The 23309-nt window shown below is 39.6% G+C and overlaps 2 protein-coding genes and 1 pseudogene across 8 annotated transcripts in view; all 3 read right to left on the bottom strand.

Moving 5' to 3' along the window:
* The window catches only part of ENOSF1 (enolase superfamily member 1), a 35798-nt gene extending 35297 nt beyond the window's left edge, over nucleotides 1-501 (bottom strand). The window contains exon 1 of one of the 2 annotated variants that reach the window (XM_084779710.1): nucleotides 219-501. In XM_084779710.1, coding sequence (XP_084635836.1) covers nucleotides 219-302 — 84 coding nt within the window. In that variant the 5' untranslated portion in view covers nucleotides 303-501. The remainder of the gene's footprint in view (nucleotides 1-218) is intronic. The other variant, XM_084779709.1, reaches the window with a different exon arrangement.
* Nucleotides 502-4119: 3618 nt separating this feature from the next.
* Nucleotides 4120-23309, bottom strand: part of YES1 (YES proto-oncogene 1, Src family tyrosine kinase) — a 50550-nt gene continuing 31360 nt past the window's right edge. For 4 of the 5 annotated variants that reach the window (XM_084779704.1, XM_084779706.1, XM_084779703.1 and 1 more), the window contains 5 exons: nucleotides 23046-23225; nucleotides 19614-19690; nucleotides 18187-18340; nucleotides 13411-13542; nucleotides 4120-6608 (listed from right to left, as the gene is read on the bottom strand). In XM_084779704.1, coding sequence (XP_084635830.1) covers nucleotides 6400-6608; nucleotides 13411-13542; nucleotides 18187-18340; nucleotides 19614-19690; nucleotides 23046-23225 — 752 coding nt within the window. In that variant the 3' untranslated portion in view covers nucleotides 4120-6399. Of the gene's footprint in view, nucleotides 6644-13410; nucleotides 13543-18186; nucleotides 18341-19613; nucleotides 19691-23045; nucleotides 23226-23309 lie in introns of all 5 variants that reach the window. The other variant, XM_084779705.1, reaches the window with a different exon arrangement.
* On the bottom strand, nucleotides 15420-17436 carry LOC311596373 (small ribosomal subunit protein uS10-like; annotated as a pseudogene). The gene has a single exon. The product of its transcript is annotated as a small ribosomal subunit protein uS10-like (transcript).

Genomic DNA, 23309 nt, shown 5'->3' with positions numbered 1-23309 from the left:
ATTGTACCCTTACCAGGAAAACCCGAGTTGTAAAACTATGGAGAAGAAAAAGAGAGGGAGACAAAGGGGGGAGAGGGAAGGCAGGGGCACAGAGAGAGGGACAGACAGAGACAGAAGACAGAGGGAATTCCCCATCCCCCAGAGAGTGGCAAATGCTGGCTACACCTGCTCCTCCGGGGCGGTTCGCCTCGCACGGGCAAACCCTGTGGCCCGCTTACCATGGCGTCGGAGCCGTGGCCACCTAGCGATGTGGGAAAGCGCACGTCGTGGACTGAGAGCCGAGAGATCCTGCCGCGAGCCATTTCTCAGGCACCGGAGAACCACGCCATGGGAGGCCTAGGTCCCGGGACCGAATGATTTAAGGCGCTGAGGTGAGAGAGGGAGAGGCGGTCGGCGCGCGGGGCGTGGCCGCACACGTGTACTAGGACTTCCAGCGGGAGTGAGGCAGGGTGGGGTGGGGGCACGGCCGTGGGACGGGCTCTTCGGAGGACAGCACTGGGAAGCCAGACAAGTCCAGCGTGTGGCCGCACAAAGTTGTGAACCCAGCACAGATTCATTAACTTAAGTTTATGTAATTCTCTGGTCTGGTTCTTGGTTCGAAATGTCATGATCTTGCAAAGCCAGTGTGGTGATGGCTCAGCGAGTTCAAACACCTGCAACCAAGCATGACGACCTGAGTTCAGTCGCTGACACACACACACACACACTTATTTTTAATAAGATTTATTTATTATGCTTACACGTATGATTGCAGTGCTGGGAACTGAACTCAGGCCCTCTGGATGAACAGTCAGTGCTCTTAACCTCTGCACCATCTTGCCAGCCCCCAATCAACACACATACACACACACACACACACACTTTAAAAGGTGACCCCAGTCTTAACTATCTGATAAATTGACAACGCCACTATAATGCAAACTGCTTTAAATTATCTCTCATCTGCCCAACTGTGCAAGGTAGGTAGGTAGGGAAGACATTTTATTGCAGGGGTTGGGGGGCGTCCTATCTCTGAATGTGAGAATTCAGAGATGTTAAGTAACTTATCCAAGGCCACATAGCCAATTAAGTGGCAATGCCGTGGCATCAAAGTTGAGGCCTTCCTGCAAAAGCGGAGGCTCCGGGACTATAAAATCCAGGTGTGGGGTGTGGGGTGGGGCGGGGCACGCCTGTAATCCCAGCACTAGGGGAGGCAGAGGCAGGTGGATCAAGTTCAAGGCCAGCCTGGTCTACAAAGTGAGATGGAACAGCCAGGGCATCACAGAGAAGCCCTGTCTGGAAAAACGAGAGAATGCTGAGAAGCTCTAATGCCACATTCCACACTCCCCGACTCAAGTTTGCAGGTACATTAATTTTCATATCACATTAGAGGCTCACTGATGTTGGGGGCATGGCTTAGTGGATAAAGGACTTGCCAAACAATTATGAAGACGTGAGTTTCAATCCCAAGAGCCCATGTAAGGTAGGGCCAGTAGCATGGGTCTGTGTTCTTGTAGGGATATTGGAGGCAGAAATGGGAATGAAGCTCATCAACAACAAATAAGGAGCAACACTCGAGGCTGGCTTCTGATTCCCACACGCCCCACATGCACCTGCAGCACAAACATAAAACAAATTCTCCGAAAGGCGATATACCTCTGGGGGAATGTTTGGAAATCAGTACTACAGGTACTGTATCCTGCCAATGTGCTTCTACAGGGAGGGCAGGGTTTTTGGTTTTCAGTTTTTAAAGAATCCTCATGCCAATTTTGCTGCTAAAAGATGGACATGATCCAACATTGATTAATTCTTTGTTGATCAACAGCCTAGACAGCAACAGGAAGGGCGGGTAAATGAGGTCCCAGGTGGTCAGCACAGCTGCTGGCACTTGCTCTTTTACAGGAAGCCACGTCCTCCAGCTGATTTAGTCTTGTGGGAATTTAAGCACCAAATTGCCAAATCTTTTTTCCTCAGAAAAGTTTCCAGAAACATGAAGTGCAAATGTTTTCTAAACATTCCCACCTAGGTAAATTTCTTTCTCCTAAGATGCTGTGTGCAAGCCAGGAAAACATTTCTGTGGACGTAGAGCTTGGTGGAGAGATCTCATCTTTCTCTTGAAGAACCCACTTCTTGTTACCACTATTTGCCTAAGGAAGTTAATTGTTAATTGTTAAGATCCAATTTTAATTGATGGCCCAAGGGAAGAACCTAAAGGTTGTCTCAGAATAAATAATTTGCATGGACAAGACTGATTTGGTTTTATACTGTGTAGGGAAACCACAGGAAAATAAGATAACAAACTGTAAAGTCATGTTTTATATTTCAATAGCTTCTAAGAGAATAAAAATGTTAAAAACAAAAAGCATAAACTATAAAGTAGGTGATATGAATTTTTAATATTTGGGCAGGTATTTTATAAGAATAAAAAGAAATATATTTGGCAAAAATATAAATGTACACCTTAAATGTCTATCAAACACATGTAACATTAAAAGCCACTCATCAAGACAGGAGCTGACTGTGTAGCCCTGGCTGGACAGGAACTGTCTATGTAGACCAGGCTGGCTTGGAAATAAGAGATTTGCCTGCCTCTGCTGTTGGCATAATGTTTTTGTGGACTATGTAAAGTTTACCCTTATTCACCCAAATTCTGATTTCTCTACCTCACTACCTGGTTTTAATCTGGACATGGCATTGTGATGTTTATTCTAAGTATCTCCTGTCTCCAGTTTGTGTAAACATGTCACTATTTGTTCTCTGTTCTGCCAATAAAACACCATCTAGTCAATGCTGAGCAACAGAGAGAATAGGGTGAGATCTCCAGGACCAGTGAGAGGTGGAGAAAGTGGAGATTGAGCCACCAGGAGAGGACCAAGCAGTATCAGATGAAAGGACCCAAAGCGAGGAAATGATTTAAAAAGCATGTAGGACTGGGAAAATTTTGCTGGGAGAAAATAAACTAGCTTGGAGGTTTGGGATGGAGTAATTATTGCTAAGTACTGTGCTCTAGGCTAATTAAATATCTCATAGTCTTCACGTGTCATTACTTGGACAAATAGCTGGTTAAGGAGTAACTGCAGCCGGGTGGTGGTGGCGCACACCTTTAATCCCAGCACTTGGGAGGCAGAGGCAGGCGGATCACTCTGAGTTTGAGGTCAGCCTGGTCTACAAAGTGAGTCCAGGAGAGCCAAGGCTACACAGACAAACTCTGTCTTGAAAAAACCAAAAACCAAACCAAAACCAAACAAAAAGAGTAACTGCTATATTACTAATAGTATGAATTAATTATTACTATTAATTTTACACTCTGTCTTCTAAGTGTTGGGATTAGAAGCATGTATACTACACTCAGAGGTGGAAAAACATTCTAGGGGATTTAAAATATACCACATAATGAATTGAAGAAAGCATTGTGTTGATTTACTGTTTTGTTTTTTCAAGACAGGGTTTCTCTGTGTAGCCCTGGCTGTCCTGGAACTTGCTCTGTAGACCAGGCTGGCCTCAAACTCACAGACATCTCCCTGCTTCTGCCTCCCAAGTGCTGGGATTAAAGGTGTGCGCCACTACTGCCTGGTGTGTTGATTTACTGTTATTCGGAATATATATTTTTTAAAATCATGCAAAGGGGCAACAATTTTACATGAAGTAGTTGTTAAAAGTAAAAGTAATTAACACAATTATAGTGCTGAAAATCACAAGGGCTTTTGACTAGACATTTAAATTTTTATTTTCATTAAACCCATAAAAAGAGAATTATAGAAAAGATTCACGTGCGAATTTAGGAAAGTAAGTTCCGCATGGTCCAAAGTGGCTATTCTACTTTACATCCTTCATATTGCCTGCAAATAGCTTCATTTAAATCACCCAGGTTTCTCTGTGTGATACAGTAGCTGTATTTGCTGATATAATTTTAGAAAATATTATGTACTAGACACAAGAAATTAATCATGTGAAAAAAAGAAATTAATCATGTGAAGTAAGTTCAATAGTGTTCTTAATTTAAGAAAGAACTGATTTTAACGTTGTTCAGGATTTACAAGTTCTAATTGAACATTGTTCCCCAATAGAAGAATAAATTCAGAATATATCAATATTTACAAAATTCATGAAATATGAAAAGCAACTGAAAAAATACATAGATGCATTCAACAAAAATTTTTATTTTAATTATCCATAAAACAATATTACAATATTTTATAAAAATATTAGGTTTTTGGCTACCATTATTTATTTAAAAAAGTGTGCTAGAAGGCTACTTTTGCCAACTTTCTTTTTTGGTAAGGGTTAAAGTTCCATGTTAAGACAATAAAGATTAAAGTTGTTGGAAAAAAAATCTTCAAATGTACAAAACTTTCTTTTACTTGACAATTTAAAAATACATAACAATTTAAACTGAATACACATTAAGTTAGTGTTGTATCCTCACTGTACAACTGTTATTATAAGGAACGAGTATCCTGTTCAGTTAGATTTTAGAGATCTAAAGAATACCATCAACTTTTCCTGTCTTATTTTCCTGATCAGCATTAGTACATAAACATACTTTTATTACCCTTTAAAGAATGCTTAAATAAACTACAATACCATAGTTCACATGAAGCCCTTTATGACACTCATGCCACAGACTGCAGGTGTCAGGGCAAATAAGGACCCACTCTTCTCAGGAGACCTTGGCAGAGGGTTCAGTACTGAATAGGTTAAGTGAAAAGAAAAACAAATAAAACTTTTAGTACCAGAACTTTTGCCGACTTGCATGAAGTTCATTTGTCACATTTAAAAAGGTTTAAATTGGAACATATTTACCATGGCACAGATCCTTAAATTTGGTGATCTTGATGTAATGCCTCAAAATGTAACTATAAAGTACAGCATTTAAAAACATAAATATTAGACTTTTTATTTAGCAGACTCCATTAAACCATAACACTACCCAGTTCAAATTAATACTTCATAATTTCTGAGTCAGAAAAACCCTCATTTTGAATGTTTTAATTCTGCACTTTAAATAGGCAAAAATTTCCCCCTTTAAATTATGGTTACTCAGAATATTCTTCCTCAAATTAATTATATTATAAAAGGAAATATGATGCTCATCAAGTATATTTGAAATGTAAGTTTCAAACAGATTTTAAAACTGGTGTCCTAAAAGGGTCTTGTATAAAAGCCGGGCCACTGATATTAGTCTAAAGCTCTATCTTCACTATTTTGAGGAAGTAAAACTTATTTAGTGTATGAAAAATTAGTTTTACAATCATACTTTATAACTTTTAAAGTCTAAGAAAACAGCTAATGAGGAACTCTGAGTGCCAGCAAAGCCATGTTGTCACTCCACAACACCAACATTAAACATTCCACACCATTCCAATACCTGTAAAACTTTCACATTTTCTTCTCTCATATTTCTTTTAAATACATTTCCTCTTTCCTATTCTATACTCAATACAAGCAAAGTGCATTCAAGTCCCTGATCTAGTGATGTTTTCTATTTGTGGAGCCCATCACCATAAAAACATATTAGCAACACCTCACAGTACACTATGTATTTTTTAAATTGACTGCATAAATGCTGGATTTTTATTTTCATGCTATGCAAATATTTTTAAAAATTTCCCTTGGACTGGGTGGTATAATTTCAATTGTACATACCTTTTTTTAAAAAATCAATATAAGCTTGTAAAAGATTAATCCACTTTCTGGTTACCTTCATTATCTAAGCTCAACAATTCAACAAATGACTAATGTAAAAAAATTAGTTTTTCTAATTTCCAGTTCTATGAACGAAGTGTGAACATAGTGTATTATGCTTCCAAATTCCACGGCTGTGGTCTAACACTTATTCAAGTTTTTGATGCTGTTTATAATCAATCCATTTTTTGCTTCTGGAAGACTTGGCCCATTTTCACACAAAAGGAGGCCTCTGTTAAGACTGCATGCTGACTGTTAAACAGAAAAAACAAACAAAACTTTTGAGAAAAAAAAAAAAGCAAGAAAAATTTACAAACTGGAATGGAATTATTTGGTCCCATGAAGTTCTTTGAATTTAGATTGTACTGTGGTATAAAGGCCCAAGTTTTGTCCATAACAATACATAGTTTTCTCTTAACAACTTTTATGAATTTGGGGAAGAAAAGGAAGTGACCAGTAGACAGTAGTCTTGTTGCTCTTTCTTACCATGGTATCACCCACACAGTAAGGGTATCTTAGCTCTACTTTCTTTGGACCCTGAAGTAAGTTGTATGCATTATTGGTACTTTAGAGTTTAACACTTGGTTAAAAAAGTGGTTTCGTGCAACCCTATCTGGAATTCCAGTTTGCCAGTTTACATGCCGATGGAAGAGTGTCATCTTCTTGCTCCTGTGCAGGAGGAGCTCACACCAGGTCTGTATGTTTTGGCAGATCTGTGCACACAGGCTACTTGGATTATAAATTTTCTCCTGGTTGGTACTGTGGCTCTGTAGCAGTGAAGTAGTCTTCCAAGAAGGACTGAATATACTCAAATGTTGGTCTCTCATCAGGATCCTTCTTCCAGCAAAGATTCATCAAGTCATGGAGGGACTGCGGACAGCCCTGGGGGCAGGGCATCCTGTAGCCCCGCTCCACTTGTTCCAGCACTTCGCGGTTCACCATGCCTGATGTCAAGAGCCAAACGTTAAGAACAATGGTCCTAGCCATGAATATCAGAACAGGAGTTAATTTCCTAGCCACGAACCGAAAACATCTCAAGTTTGTCTAGTGAAATTATTTTCAAAAAAATGAGAATAGAATAAAATTTAAGGATCAATTTATATAAAGAAAAGCTGAGACATGAATGATCATCTGTACTGTAATATTTTAATGGATATTTTCATTCCACCTAAAGTTTTCCTTGTAACACAGCATCTTCAAATGCCAACTAAATTTGACTGAAAATTTAGGGTATATTTAAGGTATTGATATTTTCTTTGGTTTTTCAAGACAGGGTTTCTCTGTGTAGCCTTGGCTGTCCTGGACTCACTTTTGTAGACCAGGCTAGCCTTGAACTCACAGTGATCTACCTGCCTATGCCTCCTGAGTGCTAGGATTAAAGGTGTTACCATTTAATAACTACAATTTGAGCTAATGAGGAATCACAACTAGGAGAGAATCCTAATTCTATTTGTGTGTGTGTGTGTGTGTGTGTGTGTGTGTGTGTGTGTGTGTGTGTACCATAACTTTTTAAAAAAAGATTTATTTTTTTATTATGTATACAGTGTTCTGCCTGCATGTAAACATGCATGCCAGAAGAGGGGATCAGATCACTACAGATGGCTGTGAACCACATATGGCTGCTGGGAATTGAACTCAGGACTTTGGAAGAGGAGGTGGCGCTCTTAACCATTGAGCCATCTTTCCAGCCCCCACGTAACTATTTCAAATCACTACCCTGAGTCTTGCCTGGTGTGGGAGTTGGGATCTGAGCTACAGTTCTCTGGACCAGAGCAGTGCACTCTTAACCACTAAGCCATAGCTCCAGGCTCTGACCCTTATGCATACTAAACACACGCTTTACCACTGAGCTATTCTCCAGTCTTAATTCTAACAACTCTTTCACTCAATATTTGGTCCTTCAGAATTTCTGATAATCAGAACTATTGAAAAGTTTTTATGGCAAAAGATTTAAAAGTAAAACATGACAGAAGAAGCCTCCACTCAATCTTCAGAAAGATAAACCTTTCCTACAAAAATTCTCCTAAGAAAGACATAACTTCGAACGTGGTAGGAAGCTGATTCTTTTGTATCTATTCTTCAATAAAAAGATGAAGGCTCTAACACCTAATATTTAAAATCGATAGTAATGGCTTCATATTCTGTCAATAAATTTTAGTATTTTATTGACATTTATATTTGCTGAGGTAATTTTGTAATATTAAAATATTTTTGTAATAGTAGCAAACATAAACTGTTGATGCTACACGTAAATCCTTTTCAGTAATCAAAGATGGACAATATTTATTTTTCCTTTTTTGAAGTCTGGGAATCTGGGGGGCTGCAGTCTTAGTTAAGTGGTAGAGTGCTGGCTTAGCACATACATGGCCCCAGGTTCAATCCCTAGCACTTCCCTGCCAAAATAAAAAGAAAATCTATACATTGTTTATATTCTGCTTCTTACTGGAACATTTATTTACATATCATATATTTGAAGGTATGTAATTAGTTATACATTCATGTTTGAATTTTTATGCTTCCTTGGTTCAGCTAACCCTTTTATCATTATTTAGTGATCTTTTGTCTCTAGTACTATTTCTTGCCTTGAAGTCCACAGCTGCACAGGTTTTCTTTTGGCTAGGATTTGCATAGTATGTCTTTCAACATTTTGAATTTTAATAACTCTGTGCAGCTTATATATTTAAAGTATAGCTCTCAAAAATAGTACTATTAGGGGCTAGAGAGATGGATCAGTGGCTAAGAGCATTGACTGCTTTTCCAGAGGACTGGAGTTCAATACCCAGCACCCACATGGCAGCTCACAACTGTCTGTAACTTCAAGATCTGACACCCTTATACAGACATGCATACAGGCAAAACACAATGCACATAAAATAAATAATAATTAATTAAAAAATATTACTATTGGGGCTGGAAAGGTAGCTCCTAACCAAGAGCGCTACACAGTCATGAGGACCAGAAGTTGATATTTTAGCATCTATGTAACCAACTGGGTGGCCTATACATGCCTGTAATACCAGCTCTAAAGTACGGAGTGGAAGCTGAGGCAAAAGCAGAAGGATTTCTGGGGTTTTCTAGTTTCTACCCTACCCAAGAAAAAAAATCGCGAGCCCTAGGTCCAGGGAGAAAACACTATCTCAAAAGGAGTATGAGGAGTGATAGGGTGTAATATAGTATAGCATTTATACACATATTGAAAGTCTGTTTTTTGTCTTTTAATTGGAATGTTTAGTACAACTTATACACAGTATAATTATGGCTATGGGTTTAACTATCATCCGATTCTTTCTTTTTTTAAAATATTTATTCATTTATTATTATGTATACAATGCTCTTCCTGCATGTACACCTGCACACCAGAAAAGGGCATCCGATCACATTATAGACGGTTTTGAGCCACCATGTGGTTGCTGGGAATTGAATTCAGGACCTCTGGAAGTACAGCCAGTGCTCTTAACCTCCGAGCCATCTGTCCAGCCCCCTTTTCTTTTCTTTTTTTTAAGACACAGTTTCTCTGTGTAGCCCTGGCTGCTCTAGAACTCACTTTATAGACCAGGATGGCCTCCAATTCAAGAGATCCACCTACCTTTGCCTTACGAGTGCTGGGATTAAAGGCATTCACTATCACACCAGGCTTATCTTCCCATTTATTTACTATTTGTCTCATCTATTCTTTCGCCCTCTTTTTATTTTGATTAAGCAAGCATTGTTCATCATTAAGTTTTAGTGGGTTTTATTTTTGTGCTAGGGATCAAACCCATGGCCTACTGCATGCTAAGTGAGCACTCTACAGTCTACCTAGTCTTCTCGTGGCCAAAATGGAAAGTAGGCCATGACTAAAGCTTCTAAGAGAAATTACCTAATATAACTGTTTTTTCACGTTCAGTTATATTTGATGGTATAGAGGGCAGAACTAGGTTTTAGCCTGCATTTTGGTTTTGTCAAGTAGTAATAAAGTAAACAAAGACAAAGGACAAAATAAACTCAAGGGAGTGATAATCCTGCTTGACTGTACAGTTTAAGGAACAGAAAGGTTTTGCAAAGAGGGTCTGGCAAAGTTGCTACCAATGCATTAAAGATCTTAGAAGTGTCAAGAACTTGCTAAAGTTGGGACAGAGAAGACTGGAAAGATGCAAGGCAGGGGTCAGATATGGGGCACATGAAATTGCAGTAATGAGAGGAATGCAGTTATAGGTATTGTTGAAGGTATGAAAAATGACAAGATCACATACAGAAAGTGTTCAAGCCATGAGAGATCTGAGTATTGGAAGAACCATGGACATGTCTTAAACTGACTACTGCGTCCTTAAGATCCCATGTATTAATTGTTTTTAATGCCTAGTTGGTGCCCTGTTCAGAAAGTCTTTTCCTGTGCTACTGAATTCAAGCCTTTTTTCTACTTTTTATTCTATCAGATTCAGGATATCTGTTCTTCGGTTGAGGTGCTTAACCCATTTGGAGTTTGGTGTAGGGGGATGCATATGGATCTACTGGGATCTTCCATATGAAGCCATCCAGTCTGACCAGCACCATTTGTTGAAAACGCTATTTTCTCCAGTGTATATTTTTGACGTCTTTGCCAAAAATCAAGTCGGTACATATGTGGAATTGAGGCCTTCATATATGAAAAGAATCTAAATAGTCAACAAATATCAGGGAAGACAATGTCCAAAGCAGACATCGTAAACCACCAAATAAAACTACCAGTGCCAGAAAATGGGTTACATCTTCTGATGTTGGCCAGCTAAGTCCCATGGAAACTCCACAGCCAAACATGACAAGCTACTGCCAAGGCTATTGGTTGTTCTTTACAATCTTGCTGAGACAGCATTTACATATGACATAGAACACAGGTAAGTTGATCTGGTGCCTAACTAAAAGCGTTCCCCTACTGATTAGTGTTCGTGGTGCTGAAGGTACTCTGCAAAGCTAATCATCTCTATCACCCAGCTACCTACAAGACATACCAGTGCAATAGTGCCACAAATGTTATGGGGATACCCAAACACTTTCTAAAGGTTTAAAGTCACTCTCTATAAGATGGAACCCATACCTGACACTGCTGAAGTGGCCAAGAGACTAAGACTAGATGGACAATGGACCTCTGGGAAAGCCTACTACTATTATTTGACTAAAGAAACATAGTAATAAAATAATTCTTAAAGACATACTACTATACCCATAGATGAGTATCTTACTTAAGCCACATGAGAGAACTCACTTAAGCTATCAGAGAAATTTCTTCTTCCAGAAGATGGGAATTAGCAGAGTCCCACAACTGAAAAATATGCAGTGATTTTAAGAGATTTTTGGAAAACCCAGCCCTAAATGGGATTTGTTAGTTTTGTTTTGTTATGTCAACTTGATACACGCTAGAGTCATTAGAGAGGAAGGAGCCTAAGTTGAGGAAAAGCTTCCATGAGATCCAGCTGTAAGGAATTTTCTCAATTAGTGACTGATGTGAGAGGACCCAGTCCATGGTGGTTAGTGCCATCCCTGGAATGGTAGTCCTGGGTTCTGTAAGAAAGAAGGCTGCGCAAGCCATGTTTAGCAAGCCAGTAAGTAAGCAGCACCCCTCCATGGCCTCTGTCCTGACTTCCGTCAGTGACGACTAGCAATGCGGAAATGTAAGGTGAATAAACCCTTTCCTCCCCTGGTTGCATTTGGTCATGGTGTTTTGTTGCAGCAACAGAACCCCTAAGTAAGACAGGATGCCCTCCCCTCAAGACTCAGGGATCTATGTGGAGACAGTAAGACTGTAAAAGCCAGAGGTGATAGTTGACTCCAAGGAAACGTGTCTTCCCGACTAGTGCACATGTGCACTCACAGAGACTGTGGTATCACACAAAATCTGTACAAATTCAAGCCAGATGGGGTCCCTGTACTGAAAGGAGAAAGTGGACATAGCATCACACCCCTAACCAATAAGGTATTTGCAGTTGATAACCTGCTGACAGTTTTCCCTAATGGAGTGACACTCCAGGGCAGACCCTATGCCTAGGAGTAGTTGGTAACCCAAAATGAACTCAATGGTATTTCTGTGGACTTCTGCTGTTGTTTTTAAGAGAGTTTTCTCTATGTAGCCCTAGCCATCCCGGAACTAGCTCTGGAGACTGGGCTAGCCTTGAACTTAAAAGATTTGCCTACCTCTGTGCTTACTGAGTGCTGGGATTAAAAGTATGCAACAGGCTTGATAACAGCACTTTTTTCTTTTCTTTTTGTTTTGCTTTATTTTTGGTCCTACTGATCTTTTGTTTTGATTTTCATTTTTATGGGCTTTTGTCTTTTTGAAATGGAGAAAAACCCTAAAGATGGGTGGGTAGTAAAGTGGGAAAGAAGGGAGGGGGAAATGATAAAAAATACTATATAAAAAGAATTAAGAAAAAAGATGACTATGAATTAAGACAGAAGTAGAGGGCTGGAGAGATGGCTCAGCAGTTAAGAGCACTGACTGCTCTTCCAGAGGACCTGGGTTAACTCCCAGCACCCACATGACAGCTCACAACTGTCTGTAACTCCAAGATCTGACACCCTCACACAGACATACATGCAGGCACACACAAAATGCACATTGAAAAAAAAAGAGACAGGAGTAGGGCATTACTGGACAGCGTGATGAGGTGTGACTACTAAGTAAGAAGTTGTACGGTTAAGAATCAGCACATAATGAAGGATGTGGACCAAAGAATGTTGACAGCACTAAGGTCTGCAGCTACAAGTACTAAGAAATGGCACACAAGAGAAGATCAGCACAGCAATTCCCCGTGAAGACTGGATTTTCTGTATTTTCACATTCTTCAACTACTAGAACACCTTCAGTGGAAAAGGTTTTAGAGGCAACATTATAGCTAACTGTCAACTAGGCTAAAATTTCTTGCTCCCCAAAACCTACAGAACTTACTTTTTAAAGTAGTTTGTTTTTCCTTTTATTACTAAAGGGGAAACTGTAGTGAGAATTTTGTTTTTGTTTTAAAGCACAGAAATGTTATGTGAGTATATTTTTGTTTTAATCCCAGGTGTGTGATATAGGGCTGCTTCAGGCTGTCCACAGCAGCTGACTATGATTTGCCTTGTGCTCTAGCAGGGATGTGATTTTGCCAGCTGAGGATAGTTTACATTTGGAATTCTGGGGACTCTAGAGAGGGTATGAATGCCACGCCCCTAGAGGTGCAGCAGCTGCTGCTCGCCCTGCTGCTGCTGCTGCTGGTTGGATATATCCTGACAACGAAGGTCAATTTTCCCCAAGGAACTCGGTGCCCTAACCAGCAGGAAGTAGTCTAACAATATCAATGGCCCCTGCAGCCCCCCCCACCCAACCTTCTTTTTCTCCTACCTAGTGTTGGGGGCTTAGAAGGGATGGGGTGGTATAGAGAGCTAGGAAAAAGAAACCAATAAAGTAGTCAAAGTCCGGCTACAGGAAATATTTCTTCTCAAAACAATCTTTTGGGTCTAGAATGTCACACTTCTGGAAAAGAATAATTACTTGGGGGAAGGTGACCTAGGATATTCAAGATATGTTTCTACTCTGAGAAACAGGACATATAAAAGGCTTTTTTGGAAACATCTTATGGGAGAATGTAAGACATCACTCCTATGCTTGCTCAAGGGTTCCAGGTCTCATGAACTGCTACATAACCAATTAAAGGGGGTTGGAAAGAAGAAATAGTCTTTCTGCCTCACATTTTGTTGACTGTGCCCCTCATGAAAGCCCATGCTAAGTGAAGAGCTGGAGAAACACAAGCTTACCTGGGTATGGTACTCTCCCCTTTGTTACCAGCTCTGTCTGTAAAATTCCAAATGACCACACATCTGACTTTATTGTAAATCGACCATATAGTGCGGCCTCAGGAGCTGTCCACTTGATTGGAAATTTTGCACCTAAAAATAATATTGGCACTATTAAGTGCTTTTAAAGAATATTTATGTAAATTAAGAGACACTGGCCTAGTCTTCATCAATATCCCTATTATATGTGTTTAAGTCTTCAAACACAGAAAATATACAGAAAACAGCATTGAACTTTAAATTTTTACATTACATCAATTTTTTCCCTTTATATTTAGTGATACACGAAGTTGCTGGTGAGAACAGAACACGATCTTATAATAAAACAGTAGAGGTTTCAATAAAACAAAAACATAGATTATAAAATCTACAACTTTGGAGGCACATGAGATCTTGATATCACACACACACACACACACACACACACACACACACACACACAGAGATATCTGGCTGGTCTTAAATTCTCACAATCTTGTCTTAGCCTCCTAAAAACTCGTATTATAAACATTTGCTGAATCTGTTTTGTGTGTGTGTGTGTGTGTGTGTGTGTGTGTGTGTGTGTAGTACATGATGAACAAAGATTAAAACTTCATGCAGGAGTGTCTCTGTCTCCCTTCCCCTCTCTCCCTCCCTCCACCCCCTCCCTTCCTCTCTTTCCCTCCCCCACCTCTGGCTTTTAGAAAAAGGATCAGCTGGGCTCTAACATGCTGGGCTCTAACATGCTATCTATCTGAGAATGAGTGTGAACTCCTCATCTTCTGTCTCTAAGTTCCAAGTGCTAGGTTTAGAGGCATGAGACATTATACCACTGTAAAATCTACAACTTTATATTCAGTTGACATCCAGTGGCTGTAGCCAATTATGGATGAAGGCATATTCTGTTGTGCCTAACTGGCTTTTGCTCATAATCTTTTCTGTATTTTGTGCTGTCTTTGCAGAAGTTTATTTTTTATTGTGTGCGTTTGGGTGTGTGCATGTGACATGGAATTTGTATGAACGTCAGGGGACAACTCTGGAGTTGGCTCTACTTTTCTAACTTTACATGGGTTGCAAGGTTCAAACTCGGGTCACCACGCTCAAGTAACAAGCACATTTGCCAGCTGAATCATCTCTCACCAGCCCTTGTGTTATCATTTTTAAAACGTCATGCTAATATACACAAATATTTAGTATATGACTTTAATGCTTGTGCATTATAATAATTATTATGGGTACACAAACAACATAGGTTTCATAAAACTTGTGTATTTATGCTAGTAAAATTATAGGTGAAAAGCCAGTGTGGTGGTGCAGGCCTTTAATTCCAGCACTCAGGAGGCAGAGGCAGGCGGATCTCTGTGAGTTCAAGGACAGCCTGGTCTACAGAGTAAGAATCAGAACACTCAGAGGTACACAGAGAAATCCTGTCTCAAAAAACAAATCAAAAAATTAGCCAGGCATGGTGTCGCAGACCTTTAATCCAAGCACTCCAGAGGCAGACAGGCAGATCTCTGAGCCTGCTTGGTCTACAAAGAGAGTCTAGGACAGCCAGGGCTAGCCTGTCTCAAAACACCAAAAACAAACAAACAAACAAATAAACAAAGATGCTGTATATACTTAAAGTGACTGCATATACACATATAATACATATTTACAACATATGTTAAATATATATGTTGTAAAAAGTGTTCTTCAATATTATAAAACGTTAGATTTTCACTTGTAACCATAGAAAGAGGGTTCACTAAGAGTGACAGCTAGGGAATGGAGAGATGGCTCAGAGGTTAGGAGCACTGGATACTCTTCAGAGGTCCTGAGTTCAATTCCCAGCAACCACACGGTAGCTCACAACCATCGATGTGATCTGGTGCCCTCTTCTGGTGTTCAGGCACATAGGCAGGCAGAGCACTGTATAAATAATAAATAAATAAAAATCTTAAAAAAAAAAAAAAGATGACAACTAAGTGAGCGTGGTGACGCATGCCTTTAATCTCAGAACTCGGGAGGCAGAGGAAGGAGGATCGCTGTGAGTTCAAAGCCAGCCTGATCTACAAAGCAAATCCAGGGCAGCCAAGGCTACACAGAGAAACTGTGTCTTGAAAAAAACCAAAAATAAAAAAAAAGAAGATAGCTAGATTTAGCCTTAAACAAATAGTTAAGATTTTCTAAGGAAGGATTACAGGAACATATGACTAGTTGGAAGTAAGTATTTGCCAGGGTAGAGACAGAAAAGGATTGATAGTGAGATGAATCAGCAGTTAAGAGCTGCTTCCCAGAGGACCCAGGACTGATCCTCGCATCCACCTGGCAGCTAACTTCTGTTTGCCACCCCCGTTCCAGGTCATCTGACACCCCCTTCTGACCTCCACAGGTACTGCATGCATGTGATGCACAGACATAACATGCAAGCAAAACACTCACACACATAAAATAAAATTAAATCCTTTTTTAAAATCTGGAGCTAGGCAGGGGGTGGTGACACACACCTTTAATCCCAGCACCCAGAGGCAGGCAGATCTCTTAGTTTGAGGCCAGCCTGGTGTACAGAGTAAGTTCCAGGACAGCCAATGCTATACAGAAAAACCCTGTCTCAAAAAACAAAAACAAAAAAAAAACTCTCAAAACCTGGAGCTAAATCATGGATTTTCTACCTGGGCAATGCTGCCATTCCGGATACAGTAATTATCTTCTGTGTTTGATTATTAACCTGTATATTATGGCACGTTCGGAAGCACGTTTGGCCTCTATCTACCAGATACTAACAGCAGTCCCCAGCCTGGAACCACTAAAAATGTTTCTAGATATTGCTGATGTCTCTTTGGAGTAGGAAGAAATAATCCCTGATTGGGAACCATCTCTAAGATAAGACAACAGTTTAAATAACAACCAACCAAGTTTGTTTAAAAAGAACAAGAAAACATTTATCTGGGGACAGGAGAGATAACTGGCCAAATGCTTGCTGACCCTGAGGACTTGAGTTTGGATTCCCAGAGCCCATGTAAAGCTACAGCTTGTTTGTAATCCTAGTGCTTTTATAGTGAGAAAGGAAGTGGAAACAAGAATATGTCAGGAAGTTTGCAGAGAGCTAAGCCTGGCACTCACACTGAGAAACAAAACTAAAACACCAATTTCGAACAAGATGAGAGAGTAATGCCCAAGGTTGTCTTCTGACCTTTGGATGCTCACTGTGTCATGTGTGTGTCCATATTTAAATGCACAAACACACATGCACACACAAATAATAAATAAAATTTACCTTTGACATCCTAAAGAAACAAGAACATGGGTTGGAGAGATGGCTCAGTCATTAAAGGCTAGACTCACAACCGAAAATATAAGAAACAGCTTGATATGGTGGTGCACACCTTTAATCCCAGCACTCAAGAGGCAGAGGCAGGTGGATCGCTGTGAGTTTGAGGCCAGCTTGGTCTACAAAGCAAGTCCAGTACAGTCAACCCTGTCTTAAAAAAACAACAACAACAAAAAAACCAAGAAAACTTTATCTCCTATATTTATAATGCAAAAGTATTTTGTCAAGTTCTTCTTCATAAGAACTATTATAAAGCCAAAGTGTTACTTATTGTATATAACTTTATGAAGATATCAATGTTTCCGGTCCTCTGAAGAAATCTAGAACTTTTTTTTTTAACCGATTAAGACAATTTATTATAATAGTTGATTTAGGCATCTGCAATGGTGACTTCAACCTCCACTCCTGGCTCAATACTGATGGAAGTAAATCTCAGAAGGACTGTGTAAATCAATGAGTCGTTTGTGGATTCTCATCTGAAAATGATACCAAGTCTTGGAACCTTCACACAAGGCTTGTAGTGATTCTCAAAGTCTTGGTAGGCATGCGCACTGGTCCTTTCACTTTCAGATGATTTTCCTTTGCACCTCTGATCAAATCAGCACACACCTTCAGCAGCTGGTGAGCGTGATTCAAATTTGGTGAATCACCACCTCGGGTTCCATGGGCGTCCTTCAGGTATCTTTAAAAGTCATGGCTGTAGCGTGGCTTCCTGACTGACATGTTCCTCAGTAGGAGCGAACAGCGATGAGTCAGGAGGGAGCAGAGCTCCACTACACGCACCACAAGTCTCAGAAACTAGAACTATTTGTTTTTCGTTTTGTTTTTTGAGACAGGGTTTCTCTGTGTAGCCTTGGCTGTCCTGGACTCCCTTTGCAGGTCTACCAGGCTGGCCTCAAACTTACAGTCATCTACCTGCCTCTGCTTCCTTAATGCTGGGATTAAAGGCATGCATCATCACGTCTGGTGAACTTTTTCATTTTTTGTTTTGTTTTGTTTTGAGACAGGGTCTTTCTGTGTAGCCTTGGCTGTCCTGGACTCACTCTGTAGACCAGGCTGGCCTCGAACTCACAGAGATCCACCTGCCTCTGCCTCCCGAGTGCTGGGATTACAGGTGTGCGCCACCATGCCTGGCAACTATTTCATTTTTATTGTAACTTATTTTTAATTTTTTTTTTTTAATCTACAGATGGTTTTGTGCCAGGTCCACATGAACACGCATGCATGTTACATGCTGGGCAAAAGGCAGCCTCACAACAAAGGGTTTTTGCATCCATATCCTACCCTGGTCACTATGTCTGGGCTGACAGTCCATGGGCAGGGTTATACAGGAACCTGGCTATTCACTGGAACTATTTGTACTTTATAAAGTCCTGTGTATACAAAAGTGTTAAGTAAGACAAGCATAGGGCGTAGACTATAAGGATCTACATACGTTACTTTACCTTGTCTTGCTGTGTATTCATTGTCTTCAATTAATCTTGCTAAGCCAAAATCTGCTATTTTGCATACAAGATTTTCTCCTACAAGAATATTAGCAGCTCGGAGATCTCGGTGAATATAGTTCATTCTTTCAATATATGCCATACCATCGGCAATCTTAAGAGAGAAAACAAAACAAAATGTAAAATATATAATACAAAGAGAAGACGACACTTTGGTTAAATTAAAAGACCTGTTGAAAAATTGGGCATCTCTGGGCATGGAGCCACACACCTGTTATCTCAGCACTCAGGAGGCTGAGGCAGGTGGATCTCTGTGATTTTGAGTCTACAAAGTGAATCCAGGAGAGCCAGTCTCAAAATAAAACAAAATGAAACAAAAAGTCCAACAACCCCTCCCCCAAAACAACAAAAAAGAAAAACTAGGTATCTCAAGAAAAGAAAAAAGAAAAACTGTATCAGAAAAAAACTGCAAAGAGGGTAACACTACAAGGAATAAAAATCAACATATATTTTGAAGATCAATATTTATGGCCAGAGTATTCCCAGTCACCATGACCAACACAATGCCCTATTTTCTTCTAGTCAATTGTTAGAAGTACATCACGAGACAATGGAGTCTATAGACAAAAACCCACACAAGACATAATCTAAGGTGTCAACGTATCAACAAACTATAGCTTGTGGGTCAGATTTGGCCACAGCCTGTTTCCATATGCCCTGAGAAGTTAAAAAAACAAAAACAAAAACAAAAAAACCCCAGCTTTTACCTTTTTAAAAAGGGCTGTGAAAACTAAGGGTTACGCACTTACCTAAGCTTTTTATTAAATGGTCTGCCGTTTTTTCACCAGAAACTGCCCAAGAGCCTTGACATAGGGCATGGCATAAGCCTGAGGTCTGTCTATATTATCAGATGCTGTGGAGATGTGAATTCTCTCCCCCCCCCCCCCAAAACGGGATTTCTCTGCATAGCCTTGGCTGTCCTGGACTCACTTTGCAGACCAGGCTGGTCTCGAACTCACAGAGATCTGCCTGCCTCCGCCTCCCGAGTGCTGGGATTACAAAAGCCACTGCGCACGGCTTGACATGGATTCTTACTGATAGGTAAGACATCGTCAACTGGAGCCAGTCAACGGTGCCTGCAGTATTTACCCTCTATCTTAATAGAAACTCTGCAACCAAAATTTAGAAGTACAAAAGACTAATTTTAACCAGTATATTAGCTGAATTCTTGTTTTAGACTCCAAGGAAAAAAATTTCAGCATACACTTTCACGTTTTAATATACAGAATAGTTCTGGCTCTGCTACTAAGGAGCTCACAGTGAACTATCTTCGAATATTTTATTATATCAATTTTAACATTATGTTAAGATTGTTCTGCATTTTAGATATGTTTTCAATTCAAAGTGATACATATATATGCAACTACCTGAGCAGCCATATCGACCAACTGTGGAAGCTTCAAATATTTTCCATCTCCTTCTTTAAGGAAATCTAACAAGCTTCCTGTAAGAGACAGAAAGATATTTCAGGAAAATTAAAACATTACATTAAAATGGAAGTAAATACTCTTCAATACTTTACACATACCATTAAACTACCAAAAAAAAAACCTTTTTAGCTTTAAAATAAATAAAAAATATGTATGTCACTACTGAAATTTTCAAAGATCCTAGAGGAGTCCCAAACTGAAAAATTTGAAACATCTCTTGATAAGACTTTTAAAGGAAAAAAGTACTACTTCCCTCTCCTGAGAGAAAACATCACCAGATTAGCTACACCCTACTCCCACCCATTGATTAAGATTCTGTCACGAGAAACAGTATTATTACTATATATTCTAAAGTTGGTTTGAAGCTATTATTCAGACAACTGGCACTACCCTGAAGTAGTTACAATTACATATAGGGAGCTCATGCTGGCCTGACAGCGAGCTCTTGGTGTCAGAGGATGGCACTACGGGGAAAGCACAGCAGGACAAACACAAAGCAAAGGTCTGGTTGTTCTCTATTACGAGTTAAAAGCATACAACATCAGACAAACCCAAATCAAAACACATTTTTTATAAAACAAAACAACAGAGATACTCATTTTCATAAGAAAGGCTGAGAGATTCAGATTAAAAGACTCAAAAGAGAGATGACATGGATTACACACTGGATCAAGAAGCATAATTGGTAGAACTTGTCAAGATAGGGAAACAAATTCTGAGGGGCAGGAATAACGAGCCGAACTCATGAGCAGGGCTGGGGCCAACATGGCTCAGTGGTGGTGTGTGTTCTTAGCATGTACGAGACCCTGGGTTTGATTGTCAGCACAATAGCAGAAGAAAACACAGCAAGGAAATCAGGAACAAAAAACTGTGTCTGCAACAATATGTTTATGATCAAGCACACAAGGGAATAAGCTTTGATGATTATAAGGGTCTAGTGCTAAGCAACTGAATATTAAGATGAGGGATTACAACATTTTAAAACCAGAAAGGACTTTTGTTATCTTATATTCTAAATCTCTCACCTGAAAATAATTAACAAAATCATGTAACAATACAGAATTTAGTTTTCTTCCAATTTAAAAAAATCAATACATCAAAAAAAATCAATACATCAAACTATATGGATGGCCCACTAGCCTTACTTCCACTTGATTTCTTATACTACTAATATCTTGATTTAAATTTATTGCCTTTTTCTCCCTCCCTCGTCTATTTCATTTAATGCACTCATTCAAATGCCATGGCACCTATTTGTAGCCCAAACACCTTCCAAAGACGACATATACTTTGGAATGTTAGGTATATTTTAGCTATCAATTAATAGGCTATTGTTTTTAGTCCTTTTAGAGGGATTTTTTCCCCCTGTAGGAAATTTGTTGTGTGCAGATGCCCCTATCACCACTAGAGGGAACAACACTAGCTAAGGTGGACTACTAGAGCAGATGACTTAATAAAACTTAACTAGTTGGATTTCAAAAAAGTAAAAAATAAAAACAAATAGATCCAACTCACACTGGGTAGATTCAGGCTAATCAACATCATTTCATCACTTACTGACTCCAAAAGCTCCTAAGGATCAATGGCCTAGAAATACTATCAACCGTACTTGTCTTTGCCCCTGGCTCTAAGTAGCTGTTATTTAAGAGCCCCCTTGTGCCTAGGTTGGGGAGGATGAGAAATTTCAAGTGACAGAACACTGCTTCTGAAGGCCTATGTGTAAAAACTGTGTTTATATAAAGTGAGGTAAGAATGCTTCCCCTTATTGTCTTTGCCTTAGTGCTATAGATACAGGTTTACCTTTAATTCAATTTGTCTACTTTTCTGCTGCCCTAGCAATCCATTTCCTTTATTTAAATCCACTTTCAAAAGACTTGGTCTGCTTCATTTTCCTTTAAAGTCTCATAAGATCCTGTGGGATAACTGGGAATAACCACTATTCCATTAAAAATATCACATTTCCTCTTTTCAAGAGTCTACAGAAAAATCTTGTTAGAAAGTACTATGTAGCCAGGCGTGGTGGCGCACCCCTTTAATCCCAGCACATGGGAGGCAAAGGCAGGCAGATCTCTGTAGTTTGAGGCCAGCCTGGTCTACAAAGCGATTCTAGGACAGCCAAGGCTAACACAGAGAGACCCTGTCTCAAAAACTGGAAAAAAAGAGTACTATGTAACAAAAATCTGTACATAAAAATAGAGGCAAGAGGTCACATCACAGTGAGTAAAGGTGCCCTGCTGGCTGCCAAGACTGGTAACCTGAGTTTAGTCCTCAAGACCCAAATGGTAGAAGAAAAAAGCTGGCTCCTCAAACTGTCCTTTGATCTCCACACATGTGTCATGGCATGCATGCGTCCATGCAAACATACATGCAAAACACATAAAAATGTTATTTTTAATGAGAAAAATAATCATTAAGTTCACTGAGCTGTGAATCTTGTGAGCTACTTTAGCAATCTGCCTGCCAAGTACACTTATTGGTGTAATCAGGCCATGAACATTATGGAAATAAACAACAACTGGCCTTAGAAGGCCCACTTCATGAGACAGAACCTGTATCTGACACTGTTAATGAGGCCAAGAACCTTTGAAACGTACATCATGGGCCCTAGGAAAAAAAATCTACAATTATTCTGTTAAATTTACAAAGCAATTAAAGGACTCCTAACAACATACTGCTATACCCACAGAAAAGTGCATCACTGAGCCCTCATCAGAGAGACTTCTCGCAGGAGATGGTAATTGACACAGACAATCAAAACTGGACAACATTCAGAGAGTGAGATTTTTGGGACACAGAGCTCTAAATGGGAACCCATCCTAAATGTATCATATTGCTCCCCTCAATGCTCACGGCTCTATGCAAGAGCCAGGGGTGGTAGACGACGCCACAAGTATTTTCCAGTCACAGCAGGTCTGACACACATAGGAGCTCACAGAGACTATGACGATCAGCACAGCACCTCACAGTTCACACCAGCAACACCCTGGCATGGAGAAGGGGAACCGCATGGCCCAACTCCTAATCAAGACCCTGTTTGTACCTGACAACTGCTGGGAAAGTCATTTTCCCCCAATGGGGAGACATTGGGTATACCAACCACACCCCAACGAGGGTCGAACACTCAGGAATAGTTGGACAACACAAAATGAATTCCATGTTCTTGTTTGAGATTTTTTCCTCACACTTTTTGTCTCTTTCTATTTTTAAAGAGAAAGAATATAAAGTTTGGCGGGTGGGTTGAGTGGGGATCTGAGAAAGAATATGATATAACCAAAATATATTGTATGCTATTTTGAATTTAAGAAACAATAGAATTGAGGTTGTTTCACTGTAACACAACCCTGTAAAAACCAACTCGTATGTACATACCTTTTGACATAAACTCAGTGACAATATAAATTGGCTCTTCAGAAACAACTGCATACAGTGGAACAAGTTTATCGTGTCTTAATTTTTTCATTATCTGAGCTTCTTGGAGGAAGGCTTCTGGCATCATTGTACCTGGCTTTAATGTTTTGATTGCTACTTTTGTGGTTCCATTCCATGTTCCTAAAAAAAAAAAAAAATTTACTCTTTACATCTGTATTTCAAGGAATTTTAGATAAAAATTAAATCAACAATAAAAGTTATCCT

Source organism: Acomys minous (assembly GCF_964271855.1).
Source record: "Acomys minous genome assembly, chromosome: 4".
NCBI lineage: Eukaryota > Metazoa > Chordata > Mammalia > Rodentia > Muridae > Acomys > Acomys minous.
The sequence above is the reverse complement of the archived record's forward strand: the minus strand, read 5'-3'. Positions and strand labels throughout refer to the sequence as shown.